Below are 17125 nucleotides of genomic sequence, written 5' to 3'. Positions count from 1 at the left end.
AAAAGAACTTAAAAAAAAAACTCTAGAGAGGAATTTTTTCTTCTTTTCTTTTAAATACAAATTAATTTTCAAAAAATACCACTCTCTCAATTAATCTCTCTCTCCTCTCTTTCCCTCTACAAATTACCATTCTTCAACGTAAATCACGATTTCCCTCTTCTCTACAAAAACTAATAAAAAAACAGAAGATCCAACAACAGAATATCAAAATCTATAATTTTTTTGCTCTTACAAAGATTAAAAGAAAAAACTGTATTAAGATACTATTTAAAAATTTTCTCTCTTTTTCATCAAAAAGAATTTTAATATTAAATACATCATTTCCTCATTTCTCTTCTTTTTTGAAAATTGAAGCATCGTGGTCCAATTGCTTTTTAGATCAATAAAAATCTAATACTATTGCTACTATACAAGTTTGAAAGTTATTCATTTTTTTTATTGATTTTTTTTATTTTAATATCTGAAATTATATATAAACTTACGTATTACATTATAGCTTATTAGGCGATTGAAGATGACATGAGTACCCTTTATGGTAATTTTAATCGAAATTAGAGTTTATATAATTTATTTTGTTAAATATTTTATCAAACAGTTTTAGCTTAATTATAAAAATTATTATTTTTAATAATAACTTTTAAGTTAAAAAAAACTAAATTAAATAGACTCATAGTATAGATATTACGTGAGACAATTGATGGGTACAAAGAAAGAAAAGCAATATGACCTACCCTACCCATTGGCCTCTAACAGTATCCTCAAAGATAGTTCAGCTTCTTTTCTTTTCACATGGGAGAAGAAGCATTAAAAGTAAGTATTAAAACTAATAAATATATTTATTATTATTGAATCAAATATTATAACAATCACGTCCAAATATCATTGATTCAACAACTTTTTAAACTTAAATCATATAATTTTCAAAAATTTATATTTACTATTAATGTAGAATCACAACTAAATATGATAAGGAAAAGTTTATATTGACAAAATAACACAATTAATAGGCTGGATTGTAGTTTAGTTTATTTAAAGTTTCTTAATTAAATTTTTTGATGCTTGAAACGGGCAGAGAATTGGATCGGTAGCGTTTTCCGGATTATCAATCAGGTAACAAGGTAGGAGAAGATTAACATTCAAGCTAAGAGTTGAAGGGAGAAAAGAAAGTAATAATTTTATATGATTCAGTCCTTAATTTTGATGGTAGACAAGAAATTCCTTTGTCAAATTAGATGTCAGAAACACTGTTGTTCCCTTACAAAAATCTGAGTTAACAATAGTCGAACAGAGGAAACATGAGACCAGTTCCTGGATTTTAAACTTCACCAGCTCTGTATTCCTGTGCCAGAATTGCTTGAGCTTAAATCATCTTCACAGAATCACGCTTGGGAACTTGCAGCGTCCACGACCTGCTCAAAAGAATCAATTACATATATCCCCATTAACAAGAATAAATTTGAACAGACACAATAGAAAGGAGAAAATTACTACTACCAAATTTTTCTGTTCAACCTATTCTGTAATTTTCCTAATTAGACAATCAAGAAATCTTACTTGGGTTCACTGTTGTCTGTCTAGCTAATCCATTGAAGTAGCAAGTTGCCCCCTGGCTTCGAAACTTTGCCCAATATGAGCTAAATGCATAACTCGAATGCCAAAATACTGATATTGGCTCATAACACTCTTTTCCTGGACTCAATGCTGCACAAGTCTGATTATCCTTGCTACAAGCATAGGTCAATGCAGAGGACAAGTTCATCAGATTGGCGCCTGGCGCGACCTCACACCATACCTTCCCCTTATAAGGCACATTATTTTGAGCTGGAGGCAGTGGCTTGTAATCAGAGGCAAGTCGCTTCCCGGTGAGATCGATGTCATAAATAGCTGTTCCATTTGAATGCAGCAAGCCCCAGTGCCTTTCTGTTCCGGGACCTGTCTTTTGGTTTTCTTCATATAGGGAGAAAATAAACGTTGGTATGACTAAACCAGGTCTAGCTGGGGTCCCCAATGGTGGTTTGGCAGTCATCTTTCGAATGAGGTTTCGGTTATAAGTGGCTGCATTGTAGATATTTGCCCCCACTTGATCAACATCCCCTGCAGTAGGCCAGCCTGTTTCAGCTATTGCTAGTCGGATACCGGGGTATCCAAGCTTTTCCATGGCGAAAGTGACTGAGTCAAGCATTTGGTCTAGGAGATTTGTGTAAACTAAGCCACTCCCAGGGTCAGTGTGGTTTACATTTCCTCCAAAAAGAGCAAAATCTAAGCTGATGTTCATTGGATTAGCAGACCATGGAAAATAAGGGTAAACATCAAGGAAAAAAAAGGATTTGCTCCCGTTCAAGAATTTCAGCAACGGTGCCATCACAGTGTTTGAAATATCAGACCGGAACGTACCGCTTGATGGTGGGAAAGTTGATTGCAGTATGTCCATTGCTAGAGGTGTACCGATCTTGATATTTTTAATATCATTAGCACTCAGAGAATTCTTAATTCTACGCATTGCAGGCACAAGGTGAGCCCAAATTGTCTGATCCTGTTTCGAAACGTAGCTGAGGACTTCATTGCCAACCAAGACGAACCGGATATTGGTATTCGGGTAAGCTAGGACATTGTTTCGGACCCATTGCTCTGCTGCTGTTTGGCTTGAAGAAATTAGGACTATGTCCTTGTTGGGGACCATAATGGCCATATCAATATTGGTACCTGAAAAGAGTTTCAATATTTCAGGGTCAGAATCATAGAGCTTTACTCGGCGTGCTTTCATGGATTTCATGATCTCAATGGATTGATAAGGGGATGGCAAATTGTCCCCTTGTCGACCATAGTTTATTCCAATCTTGCTCGAGATTTCTGCCACTGTTAAGTAAAAGAAAGCAATGTTCAGAAAACTGTAGACAATAAAATCAAAAAAAAAAATTGAAATTTTGTGTATGGAATACTTACAGGAGACAACAAGAAGAGAAGACAAGAGGAGAGCAAGAAGAGCCATTACTGAGCTTTTTCCGATTGTAATGAACTGGTTTTGGCCCCAAAGTGTTCTGTGCTTTTAAAGAGAAAAGAAGAGAGCCAAGAATGGATGAATTAAGTAGAAGGTAGCTAGCTTGTTCCACACACACGAAAAGCTTTGTTTAGTTGAATGATATCTGCGAGTGCCTCCAAAACAAAGTGAAGTTCTTTTGTTTATTCCAAGCAAGAAAAAGCCATGAACCAAAGATATATACCTATGGTAAAGTAATAATGGCTTACTCGTGAAGGAAAAGCTAAAGATTATGAAGTAAAAGTATACATGGGGTGTCTTCTTATTCTCTTGGGTTTGTTAATTTGTTTCAAGCTAGGTAGTTGTACGCAAGTGAGAAAACACATCAGGCTAATCTTGTGATCAATTAAGGTTTTAGTTAGACTTTAAAATTTTAACCCAGGTTTATTGGCCAAGAGGGGGCAGCATAAAGATTTATCTGGTTATATATATCATCACCAATTTTTGTTATATTCGTTTGCCTTTTATAGAAAATAATGTCAATTTTTTATTATATTGCAAAATTTCCATAAATCCAATAAAGTTAATGGCTTAACCATTAACTTTGGAATTTATTCTTGGCTTTCAAGTAAAGTCATCTACCTCCTTGTTATAACAATATAATATCATCATAAGAACACCCAATACCCCAATGCAATGGTCACCACATATCAATTAATTCATGATTTCAGTAACAAAAATTCAATCTAATAAGATAATAATATTGTAAATCAAAGAGGAGCAAATATAGTAACAAAATTACAAATAACTTAGCAACCTTTACTTCCAATGCCTCTTGTATGTGCTAGGACTTGGAATTATATACGTCTATAACATATATTTTAGAGGACACTATTCGAGAGAGCAAGCTCCGGATTTCAAGAAAGTTTGTGACAAAATATGGAGATGATTTATCAAGTCCAGTGCTGCTCCTGGTTCCAAGTGGTGCTGCTGGCATGTCGAGCTGACAAAATCTGATGGTGATGTTTGGTTCCAAGATGGCTAAAAGGAATTTGCTGAGCATTGCCCTTCGAAGAATGGGCATTTCCTGGTTTTTAAGTATGAAGGGGATAGTAATTTTGAGGCACTCATATTTGATATGAGCGCCTCAGAGATAGAATATCCACATATTAGTCATACTAAGGATCGCAAGAGCGATGAACAATGTCTAGAACCTAACAAGGAAGAAGCTAAAGATGATTCCTCTGTTGAAATATTGCATGAGACTCCTCCAGGCAGGAAAACGAGACAGAGATCACGACCACCATGTTTACGTCCTTGTAAGATAGTGAGAAGAACCACTTTAGCAGATAAAAGTAGGTGCAATTCTACATTAGAAATTCTGACTCCTGTTCTAAGCTTAATATGGGTGCAAATCTAGTGGGTTTTTAAGTACAAAATTTCAAGAAAATGATAGCTCACCTATTTTATGAAAGATTTTTGGGGCATGTATCATTCTTTACCAGTAGTTTTCAACTCGTGTTTTGATTAGTTTGGATAAAGAGTTTTAACCTTTCTATCTTGCGTTATATAAGAGTTTCAACTTGTGCTTTCTATATATAACGCTGTTGCAAGTCTTTAGACTTGGATAAGGAGACTTGTTACAGCCATATGGCTATCGGACCATTACATATACCCCGTCTGCAGTCCCTATTCGTCTGGGACTCCAAGAGAGTTGCTGTTCCTACCCCTGTTAACAAACATTGACTGCCCCCTACCCTCTTTTTGGGGCATTGATGGATGAAGCTCATGTCATGCTTTTGATTCTACTCCTTGATTGTGTTGCTTTTATGTGAGAGGACTGTGTCTGTGTTCACATAAGAGAGATTGCCAAGATGTTTCTAGATGGTAAACTAGTAGTAAAGACTTAGCTAATTTTGTTGAAAGAACGAGTATTTCTCTTTGTAAAAAAAAAAAGAAAATATAAATAATTTAATGACCCATGACACGTTGGGTTGCTGTGTTCGAGTTAGGCCCGTCTTTTTGTACCTTGGGCCTTGAACCTTGGACTGTTTTGGGTGCTTCCTGTCTTTGAGCTTTAATTTAATGCTCCTTTATTTCTTTGGGCCTTCGAACACCAACAGCAATCAATCAACCGCACGACATAACCAACTATCCCTTGCTTAAGCAGAACCTCAATAAACAAGCAACACACAGGGACGTCCAACTCACCTTGAGTTGGGATAAACCTCACTAATCAAAAGTGCAGACCAGCTCAAGGTCACTTTTCATTCTCAGTCATTGCCATACCTCTTATTCCTCTTGACTGTTAGGACCATCCACCCAAGTGTTGATCAGATCGATCTCTCTACCTATCCCAGATTTTGCAAGGTTGTCAACATGGTGGTTAGCTTCCCTTCTTACATGCTTGATTGCCCAGTTTGTTACCCTTCTCTTTAGTGCTTCAATATGGAGCACCCATTTCCTTAACCTCCATGGAGCTGACTTTGGCTCCTGCACCCACTCCACAGCGTTCAGCGAGACACTTTTCACTAACATGTGAGAGTCACGCCGCTGAGATGCTATAAACATCACAAAAGCTTCCCTGATAGCGAGAACCTCTGCTAGACTAGAGTCCCCCACCCCTATAGACTTTGAGAACATCATTCTAATTTCACCCCTAGAATTTCTTAGTACTCCTCCAATTCCGGCTTCCCCCATACTTGCGTTTGCGGCGCCATCCACATTAAACTTCATAGTTCCTTCCATAGTCTTTTCCCACTCAATCTCCGGTCTAGACTTCTTAGCTTTTTTTAGGACAGCTCCAACGCTTGGTTCTGCAAATGTATTTAAGAATTGTCCCATACTCCCTTGGCCACTTAACTTTAGCCCATGTAGCCACACGGAGTTTAATCAAATCATACAACTGGTCATGATCCCAAGGTTTGCCCTCAAATACAACTTCATTTCCAGCGAGCCACATTGACCATATCATAGCGAAAAATGCCATTTTCCAGATTTGGATTTCTCCTTTCTTAATGACCACCTCATTCCAAGCACTAAACAACGTAGCCATGTCGTTCGGTAGTACCCAAACACTATTCCATTCTCTACACCATCTAGTCCAAATACACCATGACACAAAGCAGTTAATAGAGAGATGATTAATTGTTTCGGGTACTTGATGGCAGAGAGGGCAGAAAGTTGCATTGTTTCTTAACAGTCCCCGTCTCACTAATTCTTCCTTGTGTTAAGTATGTCATGTTGTCTTGTGTTATATGTTTAATAAATGTATTCGTATTCAAATTTAAAATTTTGACACATTTAATTAATCGTGTTGTTTACGTGTTTATCGGTATAATTTGTTATATGTACATAATACGGTAAGAAACGTAAACACAAATTGTTAGTCCTACGAGATGGTGCAATATTATTGGATGGGAGCATTTTTGATGTGGCAAGAGTGATTTACCTAATCATTTTTTCTAATTCTTCTTTCTACCCCTTCTCATTAAACAAATCATGATTTTAAAAAAAAAACCATTTCACCTAAATCAGAAAGTCAAATTGATGGGTATAGGCTTGAACAGTTTCGTTTAATGGCCCAATTAACAGGGATTGGGTTTAGCCGTTTAGCTTAAAGGTCAGATGGATATTGGGTTAAAAAATTAAATTTTAAAATAAAAATAATGAATAAAATTATTATATTTTAACATGGATCATATGATCAATCGACATGAAAATTTTAATAATAAAAATCAATCATAAAAACTAAATAAATGAAAACACTAGAAAGATATTCCTATAGTCAAATCGTTAGGAATGGTACGAATCGATTCAAATGATTTATCCATTCGAATCCAATTTACTGAACTTTTTAAGTTAATTCAAGATTATTAACTAATTAGTTGTAAATCAATAAATGACTTACTCTAAAAGATTATTTTGCTCATTTTGTATAAAATTTCATCCAATGGCTGATGTACACGTGGAAAAATATGTCAGCTATGTCGACTATTCCATTTGCAGAATGGAGTCGGCTTATGTTCTATATAAACCAAACCCCTCTGCCTATTCATTGTGTCTTTTCTTGTTAAACAATAGAACAATGGCAAAATTCTCATCTGCATGGAAACGCAAGAAAAGCTGGAGTTTCTCAGAGGTGGAGATGGACGTGGCTCGCCAGCTGATGCAGCTCTGCAAAGTACGCAATAACACTGGCAACAACAAAGGGACAGAAAGGAAAAAAGAAGAAAAAGGAGAAAATGAAAGCAATCGGAGCGAAATCACAACTTCAATCGTGACGATAGATCAACATCCATTCGAAGAGGAGGAAGATGAGCATCTCCAGCCAAGGAAAAGGCGGTATAAGTCGATCGCTTTTCTTTACAGGTCGACCAGCCTTTGATTATTCAGAATGCTAAGAAGAAGAAGAAGAAGAAGGTGTAATTGAGTTAATTTTTCATTTTTTCTTTTTAACCCTTTTTACATAAGATCGAAAGTCGTTTAATCTCTTGATGCTTGAAGCAAGTTTGTCAAGCACTCAGGCTATTTTCGCCTCGTGGACGAATGGGAATATTAGGCTCTTTCTAGGTGCCGGGATTTGGCTTTGGTTGTGCACCCATAGTTCTTGTATTGCAATTGTACATATTAACTTTATTATGGATTTTAATTTAAGTAATTTGTGAGATACTTAATTTAGTGTAGATTGTGAAGATTCCATCTGATTGTGAAGATACTTAATTAGGTTATGCATGTATCATTCTTTACCAGTAGTTTTCAACTCGTGTTTTGATTAGTTTGGATAAAGAGTTTTAACCTTTCTATCTTGTGTTATATAAAGAGTTTCAACTTGTGTTTTCTATATATAACGCTGTTGCAAGTCTTTAGACTTGGATAAGGAGACTTGTTACAGCCATATGGCTATAGGACCATTACATATACCCCGTCTGCAGTCCGTATTCGTCTGGGACTCCAAGAGAGTTGCTGTTCCTACCCCTGTTAACAAACATTGACTGCCCCCTACCCTCTTTTTGGGGCATTGATGGATGAAGCTCATGTCATGCTTTTGATTCTACTCCTTGATTGTGTTGCTTGTTATGTGAGAGGACTGTCTATGTTCACATAATAGAAATTGCCAAGATGTTTCTAGATGGTAGACTAGTAGTAAAGACTTAGCTAATTTTGTTGAAAGAACGAGTATTTCTCTTTGTAAAAAAAAAAGAAAATATAAATAATTTTATGACCCATGACACGTTGGGTTGCTGTGTTCGAGTTAGGCCCGTCTTTTTGTACCTTGGGCCTTGAACCTTGGACTGTTTTAGGTGCTTCTTTTCTGGATTGCCTGCCTTTGAGCTTTAAATTTTTTCCTTGGGCATTTGGCTGACCACATTGCACGGCCCATTCTTTTCTCAACCACTTTAAAACTTGTACTGAATATTGATTTTTCATGTATAGCAAACACAGTTGAGCAATTTCGCCTAAATTCAAGGACAGCGGATGAATAAAAATTAGGCTAATACAGAGGAAAATGATAAAGTAAGTAACCTTTTTAGTAAATTAAGGTATGCCATTATATTTACCAAACACAATGTAAGATAAATTATCAATGCTCAATTTTGCTATTTATATAGATATATATTTGGAGAAGCTGGATAAATGTTACAACTCGTCTTGTATTTTTACATGACTTTAGGAAGAAAGGCTAAAGAAATTGAAACAAATATTGCAACTTATTTCCACAGTCCAACTATTTGTTTTAGTTGTATATTCATCTGCATCGCTGTCATCTTAAAAAGGGAAAAAAAATAATGAAAATAAGATAATGGAAATTAGTTAAATTATCCTGCATTTCAATTTCTAGCTATAAATTGACCCTCATAATAAAGCGTCCCAATCATAAACCAATCAAATGAAGTAAGGGATATTATTTCGCTTTAAAAGAATGTTCTGTTGTCTCTCTAATATCCATTCAGGTTTCAACTCATGTCATTTTCAATATTTTTTTTCTCCCTTTTTTATGAAAAGAATTTAAATTCAGATCCCATTTTTTTAATAAAAAATTAGTACACCTTATTTTAGGTAAATAATCCAATTTTAACAAAGATGTTAAATTTTTATTCATAAGGCTCTCGTAATTTTATTTTATTTTATTTTTAAAAAAAATGTTTGATATCCACTTAGCATTGCATGGCATTTTATTTCTCTCTCCTCTTATTTTATTTTATTTTGTTGCGGAACCTTAACAAAATTTTAACTGTTTTGACCAAAGCAAAAGCCCTGAGGCCGGTGGGAGCCTGGACGTTGATGCATCAATTTATGCCACGAAGCATTGAAAAAACATAGCTGCTCCCACATCTCTGCAATGATTAGCGGGAGCAGTTGATATTTGGGTCCTAAATCCATGAACACCAATAAATTGGTCGGTTTATTCTTCTTCATCACTTTATTCTCAATATTTTTATTTTTTAAAATTTTGTTAGATGAAAAGTCGAGAAAAGAGTTTTTTTTTTTTTCTTATATTTTCAATGAGAAAACCAGAGAATGAACTGTAAACTTATACTCAAATTTTTATCTCAAAAACAAATTATATATATATATATATATTTAATAAAAGTATCTTTCAAGGAATCACTATTTAGTCCTACTACCTCATAAAAAGTTATAAAGGTTGGTAATATACAGCTAATGTTTGTTAAACTCTATAGTTTGATAATGTTTGACAAATCTCACTTCTTGTACAGCTTCAAATTAGTTGTTAACAATAATTGCTTTAAATAATCGATCATAGTTCCTATAAACATTTTTTTTTCTCTCAATAATCTCATTTTTTTTATAACTGTTTATTGATCTAAATCAAAAGTTATCTCAGTCATTGCAGTTAAACAATTTTAACTTTTGTCAATGAGACTTCGGTCCTCTTGTAAATACACATATTGAAAATTATTATTAAATATATTTCATTTGCAAATGATTATTTTTAGTTGAAACACCTTACGATAAATACTAAATTTTATTAGAAATCAAAATAATTAATGAGAAAAAACCCAAAGATAGAATTCCATTGACAACTCAATTCAGTGAAAATCCAGTTAGGTATGGGGGTGATAAACATTGCAGTCGCTGCCGAGACAAAAAAAGCCTAATTTGTTAGGTCAATACTCTTTTTTAAGCAGTCAGTTGAAAGGAAATCCTGAATGAATATCAAACGTCAACAACCACATTGTGCTTTGTGGGCAGTGGGTTGTGACAGCTTATATTCTTTCTAATGTCGTTTTCATCATTCCAAATCATAAATTAATTGGTCAGTTGGTCATTGTTATGTATCCAAAACATCAAATCAACCTATATTTTACTTCCACTATTTTTAGATTGAGTTTCGTAAAGAAAAGAAAAAAAGAAGTGGACAATAAAAAGTCCCCACAAACATGTGCAGTAGCACTACAAAAGTCTTCTTTGCATGAAAAGTTTCGAACTTTTAAAAGCAACAACGTAACTTAGCAAGCAGCTTCCCATGTGAGATAACTTCCAAGCTTAGACCCACCACCCAGCTCATTAACAAGCTAAAGCATCAAATATAAACAGATTAGGCATTAAACATAATATATCTTCAAGGCCTATACAAAGCTACCTAGAGAATTTATTTAAGTAAAAATCAGAACATAAAGAAGAAAACAAGTTAGCACAGAATAGTAGGGGAAGAAAAAGAAAGTAAGTTTTGTGCCAACCAAACATGATTGAACATAATTGAAAACAATAATTATACATTACAATGAAAAAGGTCAAAGAATATGATACAATTTTACTCCCCCCTCTTCTCCAAAACCCTTTTTTCCTCTGTAAATGCTCCACCAACAAAACAAATCAATTGGTTAGCTTTTGAAAAATTTTAATAAGAAACAGTGACTGCTCAATTGGCTCACATTTAGCACAACCAAAATAAGATTACAAACTGAATTTGATAAGCATAATATGACCATAATACTCTTCGCTATCACCTGGACTGCAGCTCAACCTGGCTTTTTCACCTCATCCCAAATTTTACAGTGCGTACTCTTCAAAGTAATGTTGGTTATTTTCCCATTTCCATCACCGGCAATCTGATGAGCGAAATGAGTCCGGAAATCCTGAGGGTTTTGCAGGAATGCTTGACTGGGTATCGGAGTATGATATATCACCATACATTGTGGAAGTACCCTCATCTGCTTGCCATCTTTGTAGAGCCTGTGGAAGGCTCATGTGAAGGTCAATGCCTGAGTTTTCTTCATCCTCATGGCTGGTAGGTTTCCACTGCTCAACAAGAGGGCCTAACACATTGACTGCATGCCCCATGTCAGGTCTTTGATATGGTTCACGAGCTGTGCAGTGCCCTGCCAGCTCAGCTACCTTGAAGATGCTCGCCATTGTCTCTTCATCACAGTTTATTGTTTCGTCAACCACTTTTGGAATGTTGTCTTTGTTGATTAGGACCCTGCGGAACCATGTGACCAAATGTGACTTTTCATCAGGTAAGGTTTCATCTAAAGCTTTTCGGCCAGTGATTATCTCCATCAAGACCACCCCAAATGCATAGACGTCCACTTTAGTAGTCACCCTTCCAGTTGCTGTTAAGATTAAAATGAATAAAAGAAAGAGTATATCTGTTTAGAAAATTTAACATTTAACCCAAACAACAAAAGGGTGCATAGTCCAGATCTTCTCCATAAATTGACCTACTTTATTAGTTATAGAGCTGTTCCAGTTAGCAGAATTCATTAAATTAAAGAAAGATGATTAACATTCAACATCAGTTGGCTAGCAAGCAGAGGCTTTTGTTTAAATAAATTGCTCGACAAATTTAAGGATATGAAAATATTTTGTAGAGAAAAGCCAGGAAAAAGGAGAAGACAAGAAAATATTTTTTAGTTACCAAAAAGACTGGTTAAATAAACCCAAAGAACGTAATTTGAAAAAAAAAAAACAAAAAAAGCCTTTGCATACCATGCCTACTAAAAGATGCTCCTATAAGTGTCATCTATTCTGAATGCTAATAAGAAGACAATTCTTTCAGTTGGCTATGATTTCAATCTCTCATAAGAATACTGAATATTCTTTCAAGCCTAATAACTCATAAAGCACGTTGTGGAAGACATTGTCACCAAGTCTACCACCTTTTTACCCTCCCGAAAGAACAAACTGCGATGTGAAGAAAATTAAGTCTAAAGAATAGCTTGTTAGCATCATTTCTAACATGTCTAAAGCAGATAATATCTTGAAGAGCCCCAATTACAATATCTGCTAATATCTTTGGTATTCAGGGAATTGGAACACCTATAATAATATTGACACAGTAAGGATACACCTAAATTACTTTCAAAGGTTTGATTTTCCTGGAGCAAATTGTTATCGAATATATAGAACCAAGCAGCTCATATACAAACTTAAAGAATTTCCAGATGAGGATCCACGTACCAGCATATTCAGGAGCAAGATATCCAAATGTTCCTGCCAATCGTGTCTCCACAGAGTACTTTCCCTCAGGTGCATTCTTAACCAAGCCAAAATCTGCAACCTTTGCCCTCATGTCATCCCCGAGGAGTATGTTGGAAGGCTTCAAATCCCGGTGAATGAAACTTTGCTGTGCTAGGGAGTGCAAATACTCCACCCCACGAGCAACATCCAGTGCAATGGTGACTCTCTGCTTCCAGGTGAGTGGAGCATAGCCATTTTCCTGCCATTCGAAGAGATGCTGACCAAGGGTCCCTTTAGGCATATACTCATAAACCAAGAGCCTCTCATTACCATTAATACAGTAACCCAAAAGTGCAACCAGATGCCTGTGCCTAACCTTTGTAAGTACTGCAATTTCAGCCTGAAACTCATTCATTCCTTTAGTACCTGTCGCCACACACTCCATCCTCTTGACAGCAATCTGTGTGCCATCATGCAATTCCCCTTTATACACAACCCCAAAACCCCCTCTTCCTAAAATATTAGCCTCACTGAAATTATCGGTCACCTGTCTTAGGACTTGCATTGAGATCACAACATTTCCACCCTCAAAGAAATGACAGTCACTATGATCGCCACTACTCTGGCTTTGCAGTTCACCAGGAACTCCTCCATACCCATTCACTCCACCACCCATTGCCCCATTGTTAACTACTCCCTTCTCAGCATCACTGTCCTCCATTTTCCCAAATTTCCCATACCTTTTCTTCACAATATACTTATAAGAAACAAAGCAAACAACAGCAACGAAAATCAACACACCAACAACAACACCTACAATCAGAGCAATTGATTTCTTACCATTGCCACCACTTTTGGAGTTCCCATCTGAACCTCCACCCGATGCTCCAGAATTTGAAGTTCCTCCGTCACCAGAACCACTAGATTTTCCAAGCAAACTATTCCCCGAGGAAACAAACTTTACTGAACTTGAAAATTTTGGGATATCTCCACTAAGATTGTTATTAGACACATCAAGAAGCTGCAAACTACTCAACTTAGCCAGACTATCAGGAATTGAACCTGTCAATTTATTGTCATTAAGATTCAAATTTTTCAACGCCGTGAGATTCCCAAATGCTGGAGAAATCGTCCCAGCCAAATCTTTCCTTCCAAGATTCACGGTAATCACATTCCGTTGTGAATCACAAGTAACAAAAGACCAACCACAAGTATCATTTCCGGCCCAATCATCAGAAAGGAACACCGGGTACCCAAAACCACTCGCAATCTCAAGCATTGTACTAACCTGAGGATCACAAGGATCCCCATTATTCGTACAGAAATTATTGGTTCCATTAACAGTAACTTTCTCAACTGAGCTAGGAAACTTGGGTAAAGGACCCTGCAATTTATTATTAGACAATGAAACATTCTTCAAATTCGGAAGATTAATCAAAGATTCCGGGACAGGCCCTGTTAACTGGTTATCCCTAAGCTGCAGATCGAAAATACCCGTACATTTAGACAAATCTGGGATCGGACCCGTAAACATATTCTTATGAAGCCAAACCTGGGACAACTGTGTCATGTTGGACAAAACTTCTATAGTACCCGTGAACCCACCATTCTGATTGTTGATCCAAAGATTCTGAATCATGGAACCACCAAGAGAAGCCGGCAATGTACCGTTCAAACTGTTGTAAGACAACCTTATACTTTGTAAACTGTTCATAGATTCGAATAAATCAGGCAAGGTGCCGTACAAGTTGATGTTGTCTAGTTGAAGTTCGACGAGGCTTGTCGATTGGGATAAATCTGGGAAAGTCCACGGACTTAGCTTCACATTTTCACTCATACTTAACGTTTGTAGACTGGTCAATCCTGAGAACGCGCCCGGGGAGACTGAGGTGAACGCGTTGCTGTCTAGGTAAATGGATTGTAAGTTGGAGAGGTTTGCGAAAGATGGGATGGCCCCTGATAAAGAGTTGCGCTGAAGAGATATACTACGGAGTTCCGATAAGGTGGAAATGTCCGGAGATATGGATCCAGACAGGGACTTGGAAGACAGGTTGATGGAAGTAACACGGCTGGATTTGTCACAGTTTACGCCTGGCCAGCTGCAGTAGTTGTCGGAAGAGGTGGAGGACCAGCCGCTGGGAAGGGTACTGAAGGATGATGCTATCTTTAGAATAGTTGCGCCGTCGTCTGCGGCGGCAAGAACGGCGGAAAGAAGGACGAGGGGAAGGAGGAGATGGTGAAGGTGGTTGGACATTTTGGTTAAGAAACCAAACAGCTTGATTATGCGACAACTTAGGTGTTGGTTTGTTTGAATAAGGTTGCCTGTTTTTTCGGGGTGAAGAAAGAAAGAACAGAGTGTTTAGGGTAAGAGATAATAGTTGGGGTAGAGAAAATGACCAAGAATATTGAAAGGAATTTTATTAGTTGTATTCATTCATTTGAGGTTTATTTATTTATTTATTTATTTATTTATTTATTTTGTTTAAAGAGAATATCTTAGCTGTTTTTTAGTTACCAATTTTATAAATTAGAGAGAATATTGAAAGAACCTTCCTTCAATGATGCCATGAATTTTGATTTCAGATTCTATTCTACTACTAATATATTGCCTAGAATTCTTTTTCTTCTTTTATGACAATAATGTTTAATATAATATTTTCATTGTATGGATATAAATTAAGATTCTTTTTGCATTAATTTTTTTATTTTTTCTTTTTTTGGTAAAAAATATAACAGAAGAAAATAAATAATAAAGAGATAAAGCAAAAAAAATCAATTTAACATAATTAAAATAAATGCATGAAAAATAATTTAAAATTCTTTATAATTTCCTTAAAGTCTCATACTTGCGTTTATCTCATTAAGTGGAATTTGTATTTTTTTTTAATTAATAAAAGTTTCATTGTTAATAATATAAAATAATAATTTTTAAATAAAAAACAATTGAAAATCCTTAATAAATAACACTCTTAACTAATAAGAATAAAATAACATAACTATAGCATTAAGATTGCAACCAATCATCTCCAATCAGCTTCATCAATTAATTTTTATCAAATATTTGGTAGTATTTATCAACGGATAGCGAGCATTAAGCAAGACATTACAATAACTAAAAGGAATAAAATTTATTTTGGATTAAATAATTGGTAAGGTACGATACAATTTAGCAGTAAATCCTTAGAGAAGTTTTGCAAATAAATAAAAATATTAAATATTTCCAACGAAATTATTCTTATTCCCCTGTTTCAGTACCATAACTAATTACAACATAAAAGAAAAAAAAAGTACAAAAATGCAGTAGTGCTCATAAGTGATATTTTGGTGGTGGGGGGATAGGCGGTGCGGTCCCACCAAAAGGACAGCTGTTGCTGAGCAGATGTGTAAAAATCAATCAAAAACCAGAGCAATAAAGCAAGTTCGACACCGCAGTTTTTGCCTCCTTTTGGAACCTTTCTCTCCCTTTCCCTGTCTGAAAGTCGTACATACATTCTTGTTCCTGCGGGAAACCGCGTTTCTCATCTGTTCTCATCTGCTGTCAATTTTTAACCGTCAGATTTTTGCTGTTTACACTCTTGACTCTTCAATCTCCTTTTAAAAAAAAAAACCCATCATCCTAATCAACCACAGTTGTTCTTATTTATTATAATGCATAATGGATATTTTAGTCTTTCAATGTTCTAATAATTTGGTCAAGCCACATCATCATGTACCCCATTCAAAAAGGGCCTTTAATAATATCTTTTTAAGAAAACTTTCCAAGATACGCAAAACAAGCTACTATGACTCAGCAAAGCAAAGTTGGGCTTTTTACACAGGATTTAAATGTTTCACTTATGATTGTACTACATCGGAATACAACCACACATTTTCTGATTCCTTTCTTTTTCAATAAAAAAAAAATCTAGGACATACGGAAAAAAAATAATTTGGTTATTCCATAAATGAATTCTATATAGGGGTAGTAATTGCTCAATTGATTTTACGTAATTTTAACACTTGGTTACTTCTTTTTGTTGTGGTAAAATATTTAGACATTTAAATATATTGTAATCTATTTAAAACTAATAAAATTAAATAAATTTAGTTAATATCATACAAACTACAAACAAAAATTACAATAACATAGTAACGTAAAGGTCAGTAATAATCCCAGATTCATCAACTTGACTTGATAGATAGTTCATCATTCAAATCATACATTCATCCACAGTCACGATTCAAAATTGTTAGGCACGAATTTATGTGAGCGGTCAACGATCCTGACTTCTAGATTGCCGAACCAAACTATACTTACTCTTATAATAAAGCACAAAAAAATAAATGAGATTGTTCCAATTAGTTACGATAAAACTACAAACTCATTCAATGAAAACCTAACTTAAAACATTTAATTATACTAAATATAAAGTACTACTATAACTTAATGCATTTTAATTGGCTCAATTATGATAATCGGATATAAATTTTAAACACATAAACTTTGTAAATAAATTTAAATTTAAATAGTTAGTCATGGCTATGAGTTTTATTCATTGTCTATAAATTTTAAAAATTCTAAAGTTTAAAGAGAAAAAAGAAACAAATCTTAAAGATTCCAAAATTTAACATGACAAATCTTATCAATTACGGTCTACTACTCATACAGTTCACTAATGATGTGGTTCGTTCAAAATCAAACCTCATAACAACTCTCTATTCATGACGACGTCACATAAA

The 17125-nt window shown here is 35.2% G+C and overlaps 3 protein-coding genes across 3 annotated transcripts; all 3 read right to left on the bottom strand.

The window, feature by feature from the left end:
* Nucleotides 1-1159: 1159 nt before the first annotated feature.
* Nucleotides 1160-3161, bottom strand: LOC18602626 (putative glucan endo-1,3-beta-glucosidase A6). The gene is made up of 3 exons (XM_018119912.2): nucleotides 2944-3161; nucleotides 1555-2856; nucleotides 1160-1409 (listed from the first exon to the last, which is right to left on the bottom strand). Exons 1-3 carry the CDS (start codon nucleotides 2987-2989, stop codon nucleotides 1372-1374), a joined length of 1386 nt encoding a protein of 461 aa, XP_017975401.1. The 5' UTR covers nucleotides 2990-3161; the 3' UTR covers nucleotides 1160-1371.
* A 2108-nt stretch (nucleotides 3162-5269) lies between these two features.
* Nucleotides 5270-5821, bottom strand: LOC18602625 (uncharacterized). Its single transcript, XM_007034131.2, has one exon. It carries the CDS (start codon nucleotides 5819-5821, stop codon nucleotides 5270-5272), a length of 552 nt encoding a protein of 183 aa, XP_007034193.2.
* A 5006-nt stretch (nucleotides 5822-10827) lies between these two features.
* On the bottom strand, nucleotides 10828-14812 carry LOC18602623 (Leucine-rich repeat protein kinase family protein). Its single transcript, XM_018120051.2, has 2 exons — nucleotides 12407-14812; nucleotides 10828-11559 (listed from the first exon to the last, which is right to left on the bottom strand). Exons 1-2 carry the CDS (start codon nucleotides 14658-14660, stop codon nucleotides 11045-11047), a joined length of 2769 nt encoding a protein of 922 aa, XP_017975540.1. The 5' UTR covers nucleotides 14661-14812; the 3' UTR covers nucleotides 10828-11044.
* Between the last annotated feature and the right edge of the window lie 2313 nt (nucleotides 14813-17125).

Source organism: Theobroma cacao, chromosome 4, assembly GCF_053813885.1.
Source record: "Theobroma cacao isolate CCN51 chromosome 4, ASM5381388v1, whole genome shotgun sequence".
Classification (NCBI taxonomy): Eukaryota; Viridiplantae; Streptophyta; class Magnoliopsida; order Malvales; family Malvaceae; genus Theobroma; species Theobroma cacao.
Note: the sequence above shows the minus strand (reverse complement) of the source record. Positions and strands in the feature narration are given on the sequence as shown.